Below are 17,353 nucleotides of genomic sequence, written 5' to 3'. Positions count from 1 at the left end.
ATGAAGATTGCATTTACAGGCCTGATATGCTGCTGCGAGTAAGAATTTATTGTTTAGTTTATTGTCACATGTAGCGAGGTACAGTGAAAAGCTTTTGTTGCGTGCTAACCAGTCAGTGGGACGACAATACATGATCACAATCGAGCCATCCATAGTGTACAGACACATGATAAAGGAAATAGCGTTTGGTGCAAGATAAAGTCCAGTAAAGTCCAAATATAATCCAAGGATCTCCAATGAGGTAGGTAGTAGCTCAGGACCGCTGTCTAATTGTTGGTAGGATAGTTTAGTTGCTGAACAATTTCAGTGTTCTGTTGTCAACACATATGACAATTAAACACTCTGGACCTGACTCTTCAAGGACCCGAGGCCATAGCTTTAAGGCGAGATGGGAAAAAGTTAAAGATGTACGGGGCAAGTTTTGGGAATGGATCTGCCACAGAAGTCCCGAGGAGGTCAATATCGGCCACCTCACCCGGCCTAGGCGCCACATTTTTAGGGGGACTACAAGGGGAGGGGGGGGGGGGATTTCACTTCTATTAACTTTGGCTGGATTAAAGGAGGTGCCAGATCATCAGATTAAATTTGAAGAGTCCCAACCTAAAAAAAAATCAATCTTAAAAAGGGTCCCGACCCAAAACATCACCCATCCATGTTCTCTTGAGTTGCTGCCTGACTCGCTGAGTTACTTGCACCCTGTCACTTGTAAACAAGCATCTGCAGTTCAATGTTTCAGCAGTTCTACTATGTCGAGTGGTACAAACACACGTCTACATTTTAGAATTAACAAGATGTGTACATTTCTAATGGAATTCCAATGGTGGAACTCCAATGGCTGGCCATTCTCTCGGTGAGCTGCGTGGGTTTTCTCCTGGGTATCCTGCTTCCTCCCACACTCCAAAGACGTACAGGTTTGTAGATTAACCGTAGATTAATAGTAAGATTAAACGAGTACTTACCAGTATGAAGTTTGATCTGTATTTTATGAGTTACGGTGAGGTATTACGTGAAGATCCCAGCCCCAGTGCGCATGTGCGGCATACTTCGAAGCAGCGGTGTGAAATCACAGGATAGACACAATATTTGAAGTAAGATAGTAAAGATCATGAGACATCAGTTTATTAGTTTGATCTATATAATGAGGGTGGGAGCGGCGGGCACGTAATACCTCACCGTAACTCCTCATAAAATACAGATCAAACTTCATACTGGTAAGTACTCGTTTAATCTTACTATTTTACTTCGGAGTCACGTGAGTGATTCCGTGAAGACTCCAAAGGTCTGTGATTTCAAACCGTGTAACAGTTTTTATTTCACTCACTGCCGAAGTTTTTGAGGGAGGAAGTGTTATCGTAATCAACCAGTGGATCTGCTTTCACAAGAAACAGAAAGGTATTTGTTAACAATAACAACATAAAGAGCTCCCCTGAGCTTAAATTAATATTGCAGTTTGTAATATTCTTTCTGCAATTAAATCAGGTTTATCAACGGTTTATAATAAAAAATGTTCTGAACGTCGTTCCCTTGACCATTCAGCCGTATTGAGAATGTGGTCAACCGGGATGTCCATTCGTTCAGCCGCTGATACCAATGCTGCCCTAGTGGAATGGGATTAAATGTATTATTATCTATTCCGGCAGCTTTCAGTACCTGTTTGAGCCACCTTGGAGTGGTTTGGCTCGTACCCCGTCTTGGGGTTACTGTGGTTGACCCATAGGCTTTCCTCTCCCTCTAAGATTGTGGGTTGTGTCTATATATAGTAGTAGATGGGTCACCACACTCAACCTGGACTCTGGTGGGTAGGCCCGGAATCCCACCAGTGAATTGGGCGTTCCTGGTCCATATAGCCATATAACGACTACAGCACGGAAAACACAGGCGATCTCGACCCTACTAGTTCGTGCCGAACTCATAATCTCGCCTAGTCCCATATACCTGCGAGTTAGATTTTACCAGACCTAAAATATGAACGTGATGCGTCTGGGGTAATCACCATGTTATCCAGTCTAGTTTTATGGAGTGACCGGACTCTGTGAGCGTGTACGAGAGCCATAAGCATGAGCGTTTTTAACATAGATTAAGCAAGCTGAGGGATCTGGCTGGTGCCATTCTCTGAGATATGTCAATATCACACCAATATCCCATACATGGGTATACCTGGGTTTTTGGGGCTTATTATTATAGTTGCCCTTCATAAGTTTACCTTCAGTGGATGGGATCCCATGCTCTGCTGTCATGCTGTTTTAGATAAGCAGATAAGGCGCTTCATGCTGTATTTACGGCACTGTAACTCACCTTTTAGTCATGGTGTAGATGTTCCAGGAACTCCAATACGTCAGTGGTTGAATAGTTCGGTATGTTGTCCCTGCGTCGTGGCAGTATTTTACCCATGTTAGCTTTTAGTGACTGTTCGCAGGGATGCCGACATGGTGGTCCCTTAGATAATCCCAGTCCCTGGTAAGGTCTATTCAAACCCTGCACCCAGGAGTTTGATGTTTCCCTGGCATGGGTGGCTTGTGCCTGATACTGGGTTGAGTCAGCAACCATGGTCCACTAGGGAAATCCATAGGTGACTCGCCCACCGTGTCGTGATGAACTGGGAACCATGGCTGTGTAGGCCGGTCGGGCACGTTCAATATCTCGGAGACTCCCATCTGTATTGCGAAGTGCCCGTCTGATGAGGCAGAAGGGAGGAAGGCAAAGCAGAAATTCCCCCTTCCAGCGTGTAGGCATCTATCGCTGCTGCCTCTAATCTGGTTCCTAAGTCACATACATAGGTTACTGGTGATTCCGTCTTGTGCAACCAAATTGATATCTGGCTTTCAAACTGGTTAATACCGTTAGCAGATATTTTGGGTTTGACATCTATTCAATGTAATCATAAATTTTACCCCGTGACATGGTGTCTCCCACTGTGTTCTAGCTTCCTAGGACATAGGCAGCTGATAGTTAAAATGTCTTTTGACACACCATTGCCAGATTTGTTTGACCAATTTGATGCACAACAATGATTATTATGCTCCCCATATGGTTGATATAAGCCACCACCATAGTATTATCAATCCGTAACCACATATGTACGTGCTGCATTTGAAATGCATATGCTATTTAGCCCAATAGGCGATCACCAATCCCAAGTAGTTGATGCCCGGTATGTGTAGTAACGATGTTTGTGAATTGGTCCATCTGTTACCTGTGCTGGATATGGAGTTTAGTTGCTCCCCAGCCTAAAGTACTGGCATCGGTTTTTAATAACCAAGTTGGGATTGGTGATGATAATAGGGCTGAAAACTATGCCAAATATATGTCTACCCACCACCTTAATTGTGATATAGCTTCAGTGGGTACATTCATGATTTGATTATAGTGACCCAAGTACCTTGGCAAAGTAACAGTCATATGGACGGAATTATTATTGAAGCCCAGATAATCCTTGGTAGTTAACGCTTCATTTCTGGTTTATCTGGGCGTGGGAAAAACCTCAGAGCTTTAGGGAGCTGTTTCGTAGCTAGAACTGCTGCCACAGCTAATTCCTTTGTTTCCCCTAATATGAGGACATCATCCAATATATGCCATGATTATGCTTGTTTTCTTAATATTTTCATGGCCGTTTTTAATATTTATAATAGTTTAGGGCTGAGGTTAGACCATAGGGAATGCTCTATGCTCCCATGGTTGCCCTAACCGGGATATCCATTTGTTTTATTTTATTTTTTTTATTTTTTTTTATTTTTTTATAGGTATCTATAATGATCCTAGTGTATGGGTATAAGATAGTTAGCATCTTCCATATCAATGCTCCCCATAGGTATCCTTGGGAGATCAGATGTCTGGCAGTGACAAAAACCAGTCTCCATCTTAAAGTGTATATACTCAACAGATTTATTTAGTGATATTAGATCAATGATGATGCTACATTCACCATCTTTTGTAGTTTTTGTGAATATATTCAATACAAATTCCAATGGTTCATGTTTACTCCCATGATCCGTTTAGTAATGAGCCTTTCTAGTTCAGCTTGACCTTCTCACTCTCTTTTCTTAGAGGGAGAAAATGCCCTTTGGGCGCATTGCTGAACTGGCGGTAATATGCCCAATTTGAATTCGTTTTTATCCTCTAATACTGTTGAGTATATTTTAGTTATTTGTGACAGCATCCCATGCTTTATCAACAAGTGTAAATGCCCCCCCCCCCCCCCCCCGCAGTTAGTAGAACACCCTTATTTAGTGTAAACTGGGAGGAACCAGACTACCTACCTCCATGTTTATTGTTTTTTCATGAAGGCCTAGTTTGCTGGTATGCTGGTGCTGTCGGTGGGGCGGCGCATTTTCCCACGGCTCCGCTCTGGGCCCCTGTCTAAAAAGAACTTTGGGGGTAATGTGAAGCGGTCGCCAGGCTTTCACCAGTCCTTGTTTGATATTGCTGGTGGATGCCGAGGGGTGCTGCCAGCTGGGTGTTGGATGCGATATCCTGCTCGTTCCATGGCCTGCCCTCATGAGGCGCACAGGTTTAGCTGCCTCTCTTCCCGCAGCAGCGGTTTGCATAGCCCCGTATATTTGGGGTTGCGGGCAGGTCTATATGCACCATTGTTCAGTCGAGTATCCCAAATTTGGGAACATCTTAGGCGTCAGCACCCTGGTAGTGCAACGGGATAGTCTCATCCTGGGAGAACCACCTTGGTGATCATGGCGTCTCGCCTGCCAGGTGAGTATGATCCGTGGAAAAAACGAGCAAAGGCGGTAACATCTTGACCCTCTGTTAGGAGCTTCAGAATTCGCTGCTTGTCTGCGAGTCTGCTGACCCAGCTGCCTGCGGATTTGCCTCTAGAAAGGCCTGCTCCTGCAGGGCTTTGTTGGGAAGATGGTCGCGTGGAGGAGCCATGTAGTGGCCCACGACACCCAGTAGCTCTTCCTGATCCTGCTCCCCTGGCATACTGCTGTTCTCGTCCGCCTGCCCAGCGTTTAAGCCAGCCCAGCCCTGGCCTCCTTAGCTAGATTCAAAAGAGGGAGCAAAAGGGTGTGCTGTAAATTGGAGGAGGCATAGCTCAAACTCCGCTGTTGCATCAATCCCTCGTCAAGGGAGATGGCTAGTGCAATAGCACTGGGGTAGGAGTGTCAGCTCCCTTGGCATTCAGCCAGTGCCCCTTTTTTCCTGGAGGTGAACTCCATGACCTCCTCTGGCTTGGGGAGACAGACATACCTATTTTTGCTGTCTCCAACCTGTTCCAGTTTTGGAGGAAGTTGGCTCCTGTAGAACCTGTTAAATTGGGAAGATTTTTGTCTTACCTGTATGTAGAGGCTGCCTGCCGTTTTTCAGGCGGCATTGTAGCGGTTCCCGGGCGGCGATTCTCCTTGTCAGGAGTCTGCAGGGCTGCCGGTCGGGTTTTTAAATTTCCCGCCAGTCCGCTGCTGTTCACCAAACAGCTGTTCAGCGGACCGGCATCAGCGCAGCTCCTTGCAGCGGTCCGCAGCGTTTGCGGTCCGGGTAGCGCCTTTCCCCCTCCACTGTCGGCTCCTTCGCTGGAGTCGAAACGGGGGCCGCTGCCTCTCGGCTTTGCTCCCCCTGGAGCAAAAACCACAAGGCCCGATTAAGGTAAGTACTTACCTCACGTTCCTTGGATGCGGGAGCTGCCGACTCCCGCTGGCCGCGTTCTGCACAGCTGTGCGATTATGTCGCACATGCGCACTGGGGCTGGGATCTTCACGGAATCACTCACGTGACTCCGAAGTAAAATTGGCTTGGTATAATTGTAAATTGTCCTTAGTGTGTGTGGGACAGCATTGGTGTGCGGAGATAGCTGGTCGGCATAGACTCGGTGGGCCAAAAAGCCTGTTCCCATGCTTACAAGCTACATTAAATTTGCAGTATGTAATACAGTAGCAAATGAAATTAAAAAAATTATCCTACCCCAATTCATCAGAAGACCGTTCAATATCAGAATCCGTAATATGGCTGAGTAAAGAAAATTCCATTGTAAATGTAATACCCAAACTCGAGAACCATAAGAATTAAATAGTTATAACACTTTCATCGGGACATTGGTTTAAGGTGAGAGGGACAAGATTTAATAGGAAGGTGAGGGGGAACTTTTTCCACACAGAGGGTGGTGGGTGTAGGGAAAGTGTTGCCAGAGGAGGTAGTTCAGGCAGGTAGTATCACAACGTTTAAAAAACTCTTGGACAGGAACTTGGCAAATACAACAAATAATCCTCCGCCATTTCCACCACCTCCAACGTGACCCCACCACTCGCCACATCTTCCCATCTCCCCTTATGTCTGCCTTCCGCAAAGACCGCTCCCTCAGCAACTCCCTTGTCAATTCTTCCCATCCCTCCCGTACCACCCCCTCCCCGGGCACTTTCCGTTGCAACCGCAAGAAATGCAACACCTGTCCCTTCACCTCCCCCCTCGACTCCATTCAAGGACCCAAGCAGTCGTTCCAGGTGCGACAAAGGTTCACCTGTATCTCCTCCAACCTCATCTACTGCATCCGCTGCTCTAGATGTCAGCTGATTTACATCGGGGAGACTAAGCGGAGGTTGGGCGATCGTTTCGCCGAACACCTCCGCTCAGTCCGCAATAACCTACCTGAACTCCCAGTGGCTCAGCACTTCAACTCCCCCTCCCATTCCCAATCCGACCTCTCTGTCCTGGGTCTCCTCCATTGCCAGAGTGAGCAACACCGGAAATTGGAGGAACAGCACCTCATATTCCGCCTGGGTTGCTTGCGTCCGGATGGCATGAACGTTGAATTCTCCCAGTTTTGCTAGCCCTTGCTGTCTCCTCCCCTTCCTTAACCCTCGAGCTGTCTCCTCCCATCCCCCCGCCCTCGGGCTCCTCCTCCTCCCTTTTTCCTTCCTTCTCCCCCCCACCCCCCATCAGTCTGAAGAAGGGTTTCGGCTCGAAACGTCGCCTATTTCCTTCGCTCCATAGATGTTGCTGCACCCGCTGAGTTTCTCCAGCATTTTTGTGTACCTTGGATAGGAACTTGGATAGGATAGGTTTAGAGGGATATGGGGCAAATGCAGGCAGGTGCGACTTGTGTGGATGGGGCACGTTGGTTGGCATGGGTTGGGCCGAAGGGCCTGTTCCCGTGCTGCATGATCATGACTCTAAGTGATCAAACATGTTAGGTAACTTCTGGTTCACAAACAGTTTAGTGGAAAAGAAAATTACACTATGCAGGCTTGCAAAAAAAATAAATTGAGAATAAAAATGTCAACATTTCCCAAATGTTTTTTTTGTTAAAGAAGATTCTACTTGATTATTACATGGATGGAAATACTTCACAATTCAGATGTTGAATATCATCAGTATCTGCTGTAATATCAGAATACATCCTCATTATTTACTAATGCCATAACAAAGTTTTCAGCATTCTCCAAACAATTAATTTTAAAACGCAACTTTCAGACACAGAAAGATTTAGGTATTTTGAATTTAGTTGCGTCGTGGGCTGAGAGGGGGCAGGAAGGACAATTCTCAATCACCGTAGTGGATAGTGAAAGGCCTGGATATGTACGGCACAAACATTGTGGGCCGAAGGGCCCGTTCCTGTGCTGTACTGATCCATGTTATAATAACAAGCAATATTGAAAGTGACTGGCAGCAAATGAGGAAAGCATGGACCAAATATAACAAGATAAAAAGCGCATGTGGATGCATTCAGCATTTTTGGTGTCTGTGGAAAATTAATGAACCATATTGGTATATTTCATCATTCAATTTTCTTCTTTTATGAATAGGAAATATCTTCCCGATTCATAGATAATTCACAATAAATCAAAGTATAAAAATGAGCATTTATTGCCACCGCCCATTTCTGTGCTTACCCGTACGAAATGCCAGCAATGGTGCATTTTTTAAATGCCATGACGTTGCAAGTTAAGGTGCCAGTTTTATCCGAAAATAAGTATTTTACCTGGAAGATAAAATTAAAGACAATAAATTTTAAATAACATAAAACGTGATCATTTCATATTTTCCTTGCAGGAAAAGACAGCGGGCAAATTCCAATATATCCTGCCTCTTGCATTTTAGACCAAACTACAAATGTCACTGGTGGTTTAGATATGATAACCAGAACAATATGATCAGATAGACACAAAACCCTGGAGTAACTCAGCGGGACAGGCAGCATCACTGGAGAGAAGGAATTGGTGACGTTTTGGGTCAAGACCTCCTTTTTGTTGGAGAAAGAATAGCTAATAACTAGTGAATAGGGATGTGGATTGTGCAAATGTGGTGACAGGGAACCACAGACAAAGCTTAAAAGTGGAGGCATGGAGTGCAAAGGTGACGACACCCAAGTTTCACGAACATCGTTGATTGTGTTATAGCGTGCACCCATTATTGTACCAGAAAATTGGATCTACCGTCAACTAAGACGTGGAAAATCATTCTATTTGGTTTGTTACCTAATTAAGTCTTTTTGTAACCTCAATTTTGTAATCATGTGAAAATATAAAAATCGTACCAAAGTCACACTCAGGAGATCGGCTTTGACTGGTCTCCCGGTCTGAACCAGTTTTAATAAATTGACTGTTACTTCAAACACCAACTGCATGGCCTTTCTACTTTGCTTCAACATTCCTTATCTCACTCGCTCTTGTCTTTTCATTTCTGACCTTTGTCCAACCATTTGGACATTCAAAAACTCCCTTCACCTGGATCCACCTATCTATCACCCGCCAAGCTTTGTCTTGCCATCTCCTCTCCTCCAGATTTCTCCTCCATCCCATCACAATCAGTTTGAAGAAGGGTCCCAACCCAAAACATTGCCTGACCATGTTCAGGGATGCTGCCTGACCCACTGAGTTTAGGTTAGAGATAGAGCATGGAGACCAGCCCTTTGGCCTACCGGGTCTGCGGCAACCAGCCATCAGCCCCATGCACTAGTTCCTTCCTACTCACTAGGGTATTTTACAGAAGCCAATTAACCTACAAACCTGCAAGTCTTTGGAGTGTGGGAGGAAACCAGAGCACCCAGAGAAAACCCACACAGTCACAGATATAGCATACAAACTCCATACCTGTAGTCAGGATTGAACTCGGATCTCTGCCATGCAAGGCAGCAACTCTATTGCTATGCTATTGTGCCGTCCTGAGTTTTACTTAAAAAAAAAACGTAATTTCCATTATGTTTTCAAATTAATGGAATCCACACGGGGATTTGGGAGACAGTTTGTTGGCCACTGACATGTGGGGGTTGAGATAGATCCCGACAAGATTTTCCCCCAGCTAGGAATGGTTGAATAACAGAAAATACACCCACCACCCTTTGTGTAAAAAAGTTGCCCTTCAGGTTCCTATTAAATCCCTCACCTCAAAGGTCTTGTATATTCCTACTCACAATGTAGGCTGAAGACAGTTTAAAAAAAGCATTTGACATTTGACATTTTTATTCATAATTTTTTTTTTGCAATTGTTTGAGAACACAATTCTAAAATTACTTATATAAAAATGTTTATTGTAAAGAACTGCACTTGGAAGCATTAAGTGCCCAATCAGTTAAACTGCATTTTAACCGTTAAAAATGTACCATAGATTTAACCTTTAAAAATCTATGGTAAATGAAAACCAAATATTATCATAGAAATAAAACATAAATTACTTGAAATTTCTGGAAAGCAGTTTTGGAAATTCAGTGATAATCATTCCGATAAATATAGATTCTGCAGAAACAAGGAAATGCAGATGCTGAGTTACAAAAAAAAGACACAAAATGCTGGAGTGACTCAGAGGGTCAGGCTGCATCTCTGGAGAATGAGAATAGGTGACATTTCAGTTTGGGGAACCCTTCTTCAGACTGACGCGTCACCTTTCCATGTTCTCCGGGGATGCTTCCTGACCCGCTGAGTTACTCCAACACTTTGTGTCTTTTTTTAAAAAAACGTACTTTTACAGATTCTGTTGAAATTTCCTACCTGGCCTAACTCTTCATTCAGGTTGGAAGTTCTTGCCATTGCCGGTGTGTCTGTGTTTGACCGGTACATATCTAGATCCTGCAATTTGAAAGAAAATGAAAAACTAACTCAAATCCAGAGCTCTTGACGTATGGCTATCGTGTTTAATAGTAATTCCAGCAATGAATGGTTAAAAACAACATTTTGCATTTATGTTCAAAACTGAATTTCATGTAAATGCATATTAAATATAGCAAATGTTAACTGATCCAAATATACATAGAAAATGGGTGCAGGGGGAGGCCATTCGGCCCTTCGAGCCTGCACCGCCATTCATTGTGATCATGGCTGATCATCCCCTATCAATAACCCGTGCCTGCCCTCTCCCCATATCCCTTGACCCCACTAGTCCCTAGAGCTCTATCTAACTCTCTCTTAAATCCATCCAGTGACTTGGGCCCCACTGCCCTCTGCGGCAGGGAATTCCATAAATTCACAACTCTCTGGGTGAAAAAGATTTTTCTCACATCAGTCTTAAATGACCTCCCCTTTATCCTAAGACTGTGGCCCCTGGTTCTGGACTCACTCAACATTGGGAACATTTTTCCTGCATCTAGCTTGTCCTGTCCTTTTATAATTTTATATGTTTCTATAAGATCCCCCTCATCCTTCTAAATCCAGTGAATACAAGCCTAGTCTTTCCAATCTTTCCTCATATGACAGTCCCGCCATTCCAGGGACCAATCTCGTGAACCTACGCTGCACTGCTTCAATCACAAGGATGTCCTTCCTCAAATTAGGAGACCAAAACTGTACACAATACTCCAGATGTGGTCTCACCAGGGCCCTATACAACTGCAGAAGAACCTCTTTACTCCTATACTGAAATCCTCTTGTTCTAAAGGCCAACATTCCATTAGTTTTCTTCACTACCTGCTGTGCCTGCACGCCAACTTTCAGTGACTGGTGTACAAGGATGCCCAGGTCTCGCTGTACCTCCCCCTTACCTAACCCAACCCCATTGAGATAATACAAGAAACATTCCATTATTGTTTTTAGTTTGGAGATATAGCATGGAAACAGGCCTTTGGCCCACCGAGTCAATCACCCATTCATACTAGTTTTGTGTTACCCCACTTTCTCATCCCTACACGTTAGACTTTAGAGATACAGTGCTGAAATGGACCCGTCAGCTCAAAGATTCTACGTTGACCAGCGATCAATTCATAAACTAGCACCATGCTACATACTAGGAACAATTTAAAATTTGCAGAGGCTAATTAACCTACATTTGGATGTGGGAGGAAATCAGAGCACCAGGAAGAAACCCATGTGGTCAGAGTGAGAATGTATGAACTCCACAGTCAGCATCTGAAATTAAGATCATACTTGGGTCTCTGACTCAGTGAGGCAGCAGCTCTACCAGCTGAGTCACAGTGCCACCAAACTGGTTAAACCATTCTTTTTATTTCTGAAGTCTGAAGAAGGATCACAACTGAAAATGTTATCTATCTATCTATTCCCTCCCCAGATGCTGCCTGACCCGCTGAGTTCCTCCAGCGCTGAGTTTTGATCACGGTTCAAGCGTCTGCAGTTTCAATTGTCTCCTTTTGCTCAAACGGCTCGCCGCTGAAAACTGACGACAGAATGTCCGCCGCGGACCGACGACAGAGGAGACAAAGGTAGGCCCGGCTCAACCACCGCAGATTCCAAATCGGCCCCAAGCCACTGGCGTCGATGAGAACCGGACCGCCAAGGACAAGGAGGGATCGAGAGTGAGAGCGAGGAGGGACCGAGAGCGAGGAGGGACCAGGGAGAGCAATGGGGGACCCAGCAAAGGGCCGCTGAGAATGACGGGAGGGGGGACCCTACGAAGGAGCAACCAGCATGGGGTGAGGGGAGCTTGCTGCCAGGGCGGCAACAGACAGTAGATAGGACTGTTCGGTATATTGTAACTTTGTCATCGCCGGGGACATGGCGACTCTTGTGTATGCGAAACAAAGCATTTCACAGTACAGGTACTAGGTACCCTGGGCACATGCAACAAAAAAGTATAATTCATTCATTCAATAAATCTCACAGAATCGCTCGGGCGAGCTAACAACACACATTTCATTGTATTATTAATGGAACAATTACAAACCCAGTTAATGAAGAGGGCTTGTGTAAACTTGACAACTTCCAAAGTAACCAGCAAACTGATCGGAATGAGGTTGTTGTAAAGAATGATGAAGGTGAGAAGGTTGAAGCCAAAGTTAGGTGTGGTCTTACCTGTGTCAAGGAAGAAAGATAAAATACAATTAACTGTACAATACCTGCCACTGCCGACTAGAACTAGCTACCTGCATCACCTACCAACACGGTTTCCTGATTACATTCACATCTATGGATAAAGTCGCAAATTTAAATTATTCTTTTTTCCGTGAAATAATTTAATTCAATAAATTATCTTTTTTAGTTTTAGAGATACAGCGAGGAAATGGGCACTTAAGCCCACCAATGCCATGCCAACCATCGATCACCTGTTCACACTAGTTCTGTGTAATCCCAGTTTCAACTCCCACACACTAGGGACAACTTACCTGCAGGTCCTTGGAATACGGGAGGAAACCGGAGCACCCAGAGAAAACCCACACAGTCACAGGGAGAACATAGAAACTCCGCAGTTCTGTGTTATCCCACTCTCACATCCACTCCCTACACACTAGGGGCAATTTACAGAGGCCAATTAACCTACAAACCTGCACGTCTTTGGGATGTGGGATGAAACTGGAGCACCTGGAGAAAACCCACACAGTTACAGGGAGAACATGCAAACTCTGCACAGCAGCAACCGTAGTCAGGATCGAATCCGGGTCTCTGGCAGTGTGAGGCAGCAACTCTACTGCTGCGCCAACGTGCTGCCCTTTTATAACCTTTGCTTTAGTTAAATTTAATAATAATTAAACTACAATACAAATCAATATAAATGTATTTATTTGTTTATAAATAGATTTATGTTACAAGCACTTCAATGGTACAATGCTTAACCATTGAAAATATTGCACAACTTGAACTATGCCTTGAACTACTCTGTATCCCTTACTGCCTTGTAGTTGTCCTGGGAGAATTGTGTTAAAGATATCCTTTACAAACTTAATATCCGGGGTGAACCCGACAGAGTGAGTCCCGTTTGCTGTAGTAAATGTGATGGGAAAACACGTTGACACAGTTACTGGCCCTATCACTTAAATTATTGTCAAAAGACCAATTAAAAAATGAACTCTGATGTCAGTAGTCTGTACCATTTTAAATGGAACATTAGCATTAAACAACACTTCCCATTTCCTGCAAAGAAATGTGCTGCTTTCCCTTTTTTGGTGCTATATCAGCACTCTGGAGTGAACCCATACAAGGGTAAGTGTGCCAACTCCAGCCGTAGGGCCGTCTATTCAGATACTGCAGAGCATAAATTGATTTTAACATGCAATGGCTGATTTCCTGAGCCATATTCTCTTATAAGGTTGTCTTATTATTCCCGACCAATCGGGAATTTAAGCTGCATAGACCAATCAGACAGTAGGAAACCTAAAGTGGGATCTTGATGACTTTATTTGAAGACCCGACTGATAAGGCAAAATGGAGGAAGATATAAAACCATTCCTCCTCCTTGTAGCGAGAATGTATCTTTCGCCACTGTTATGCCACATATTTTTGCAACCTGTAAATAAGCACGACAGCAACATATCTGTATACGGTGTGCCATTGAACCCAAAATCATAAATACTGTGTGGTCCAACACCCATTCTGTTTGTCATAATCTGTACTTGATGATACACCTGTGGCAAATGGGGTAAACCATTACAGGATATTTTACATTTACTTGATTGCACCCATGTGACCAACATATGCCACCATCATAGTGTATCAACCTGAAATTGAGCATGCAGAATAAGCATATTCGCTCAGTCATTCTTTAACCCATTGAATGCATGTAGGTTCTATAAATAGTTGATACCAATAACTGAAGAATTGATAAATCATGCAAAACTCCTCCACATCCAAACTGGAGATGACCTTCACAATATCCTACATTAGCCATTTGGCTTATTTTTGCAATATTACTGTAATATTTTCTGACCAACTGCTGGCACAATGCTGCATACTGTTTGTACATCATAGTGACTTTGGTAGCTTCAGCTAGTACAATACAATACAATACAAAATATAACACCGTTTTATTCCTCACATTGCACATAAGTGCAAGTGAAATGAATTTATCAGCAGCAGCAGTAGTACTAGTGTCAGTATATTAAACAATTGCCTACATGGCACTTTAGAGTTTGTCATTTAGCATGATGTCAATTCTCCCACTTGCATAGCTGAATCACAGCTATATATTACCAATTAGTCTTAATGACTAGCGGCTGATTCTAACCACAGGGCTATTACAGATTTCTATTAACTGCAATCTGTTGCCCAGGGCTGTGTCATAGGCCAATTAATAGTTAAAGGTAAATCCCAATGACCAACAAGTCTATTTGGTAACAACTGAATTTAACTGTATAGAAGAGCACAACCTCTTAAATATAGTTTGAGACTCCAAATGATCCCTGTAAATGGGAACACCGTATGAAATCAGTTGTTAATTAGCCACCTTTCATAATGACCAGGCCACTCCTTTCATCATTTTGTGCCTGTCTTAAATGACAACTGGCCCAATTTCCGAGCTTGTCTTGCAAGACAGTCCTGGCCATAATACAATTCTGGCTCCAATTCTGGACCTGCGTTGAAAAACAACTCTGACCATTATACCCGCCTCAAAACACAATTCTGGCCCAATTCCAACCTGCTTTACATGGTTACATGCCTCTAAGGAGATGATTATGTCTTAATCATTCGTGTATTGTGCAATCAAGTGTAAATCTTACCAACTTGTAAGTGGTCCTTAGTTGCAGAGTAGAACTGGCAGAGTATATGAGCACTCTGGCTCGCTTTCATGCTGCCACCAGCTTCAGTGAGCCGCTTACAGCCGATGCAATGAGGCTTTGCTCGTTTTTGGCCTTGACTGGTCCAACAGCTTGTGCTTCGTCCTCCAGGATTTCCCTGTTGAATGGGTCTTACCTGATTAACAGATTCAGCGGCTGTCTCTAATGCCTGAGCTGTGTTCACTGGATTGTGTTGGGATGGCAAACCTTTCTGCCAGGCATGGTCCTTCAGACACATGCCCTTTGTCCCTTGGGTATGCTCCATAGCTCAACCCCCAAACTCGGCATCAGATTTGTACTTGCCCGGCATGCTCCCTACTCCATAAAAGAGACGCATTAAGCAGCCCTGTTACAAGGTGCTGCTGGCACTGGCTCTCACATAGGCCAACACTGTCATTAGCCTAGGCATCAACATGAAACAGCCGTGTCCAAAGGTGCTGTTGGCGCTGGCACTCCCATAGGCCAACGCTGCCATAGACTATGCATGCATTTTAAGCAGCCCTATCTCAAGGTGCTGCTGGCGCGGGCTCTCCCATAGGCAGCCCTGGCGCGGGCTCTCCCATAGGCCCACGCTGCCATAGACTAGGCATTCAAAGTAAGCAGCCCTGTTCGAAGGTGCTGATGGCGCAGGCTCCTCCATAGGCCCACGCTGACACAACTCCCTAGTGTGTCTAGATGGAGCATCTTCTCCATTATTATCTTCATCCTAACCAACCTCCAAATTTGTATACCTTACTGGAGGGGAATCCCCCCAGAACTAATGCTGACCGTTGAGGTTAGTTTGATCCCATATCCTGGGGACCACTGTGGTCTGGAAACCGTATTGCTGCTGGATTTCCCTTCCCTGTGAACCCCAGCATCTGTATATTTTACTGGAGGGGAACCCTGCCGGTACTAGGGCTGACCGTTCTTTAAACGGAGCCTCCAGAGGAACCCACATTGTCCTCTGAGAATTTAACATTTTAATTCCAACAGTACCCGTAACTACCTGGGTCTGTGGCACTGCAAGTCAGCAAGTAAAATGCAAAAAGTTATCCAAAAGTCTCTTAAATGCCTCATTCGCCACGCCAGGCAGCACTCAGGCCCTCACCACCCACTGTTTAAAAAAAAGCCCTGCACATCTCCTTTAAACTATGTCCTTCTCACCTTACAGGTATGATGGTTACATTATTTAAAAGGTCATTCCTTGAAGCTTGTTTACAATATGCATTACATGACGGATTACCTTAAGCCTGGGTAATGTTGACACCAGGTGGGTGTTTAGCTTTATTCTTAATGAATCTCCCCATGGGGACAGGGAGATTACAGCAGAATGGGGTTGAGAGGGAAAAATAGATCGGCCATGATTGAATGGCAGAGTAGACTCAATGGGCCGAATGGCCTTATTCTGCTCCTTTGACATGATCAATCATTTAACGCAGCAGTTATTAATGTGGCTTCAAAGGGCAATTGAGAATAGGAGTCAAATACAGACCTGATAAAGTAAGTGCAACATTTTTCACCTTCAAGGATATTAGCAAATAATAATGTAATCATATCTCCAAATCAATAGTTCAGCACAATTCATTGCCAGAACAGTCATTTAAACACGTTTCCAGTTTTCTAATTTGATTACAAATCAACCACTTTTCTAATGCTGACATAATATTGAGCCTATTTTAATATAAAAGAAATGTACCATGAATATTAGAAATCTAGGCAAAAAAAAAAGATTTCTCAAAATAAACCTAAGATAAGGCAGTAAATGTAAAGAGAAGAATTTAACTGAGTAGATTTTGCAATTCATGGTGGGTTTGCAAATGTCTAAAAAAAATGGACTTGTATACCATCTGGTATCTACCTGCGCATAGTACATATCACTATTTTAAATCTTTACTATTTTAAATCTTTACAACGCTAGAGCAATGCTGTAGAATATTATAAACATTTAATTGAACAATTTTTCATTGAATTTCATGCATCGTTTTTCCTTCATTGAATACATTCTCTCCTCATCCTCTCTCTTGCCTCAAGTACTCTTTAGTTTAGTTTATTATTGTCACATGTACCGAGGTGCAGTCAAATCCTTTTTTGTTGTGTGCAATCCAGTCAGCGGAAAGACTATGCATGATAACAATCAAGCCGTCCATAGTGTACAAATACAGGATAAAGGGAATAACGTTTAGTGCAAGATAAAGTCCAGTAAGGTCTAATTAAAGATAGTCCGAGGGTCTCCAATGAGGCAGATGGTGAGTCAGGACCGCTCTAGTTGGTGATATGATGGTTCAGTTGCCTGATAACAGCTGGGAAAAAAACTGTCCCTGAACCTGAACTGTCTGAAGAAAGGTTTTGACCCAAAATGTTGCCTATTTCCTTCGCTCCATTGATGCTGCCTCACCCGCTGAGTTTCTCCAGCATTTTTGTCCACCTGAATCTGGAGTTGTGTTTCCATTTTCACCGTGTTTGGCTCATATCCCTCTCAACCTTTCCTATCCATGTACT

General features: G+C 43.8%; 1 protein-coding gene across 5 annotated transcripts in view; it reads right to left on the bottom strand.

Moving 5' to 3' along the window:
* atp8a2 (ATPase phospholipid transporting 8A2) overlaps nucleotides 1-17,353 on the bottom strand; it is a 279,344-nt gene that overhangs the window by 153,325 nt on the left and 108,666 nt on the right. For all 5 annotated transcript variants that reach the window (XR_008723613.1, XM_055636930.1, XM_055636932.1 and 2 more), the window contains exons 12-15: nucleotides 12,049-12,176; nucleotides 9,927-10,004; nucleotides 7,833-7,921; nucleotides 5,908-5,952 (exon numbers count right to left, since the gene is read on the bottom strand). Coding sequence is in view for 4 of the 5 variants with exons in the window: in XM_055636930.1 (XP_055492905.1) it covers nucleotides 5,908-5,952; nucleotides 7,833-7,921; nucleotides 9,927-10,004; nucleotides 12,049-12,176 (340 nt within the window). In the remaining variant the exon portion in view is untranslated. The remainder of the gene's footprint in view (nucleotides 1-5,907; nucleotides 5,953-7,832; nucleotides 7,922-9,926; nucleotides 10,005-12,048; nucleotides 12,177-17,353) is intronic.

The sequence above is a fragment of the Leucoraja erinacea genome, chromosome 6 (genome assembly GCF_028641065.1).
Source record: "Leucoraja erinacea ecotype New England chromosome 6, Leri_hhj_1, whole genome shotgun sequence".
In the NCBI taxonomy this organism is placed as follows: Eukaryota; Metazoa; Chordata; class Chondrichthyes; order Rajiformes; family Rajidae; genus Leucoraja; species Leucoraja erinaceus.
The sequence above is the reverse complement of the archived record's forward strand: the minus strand, read 5'-3'. Positions and strand labels throughout refer to the sequence as shown.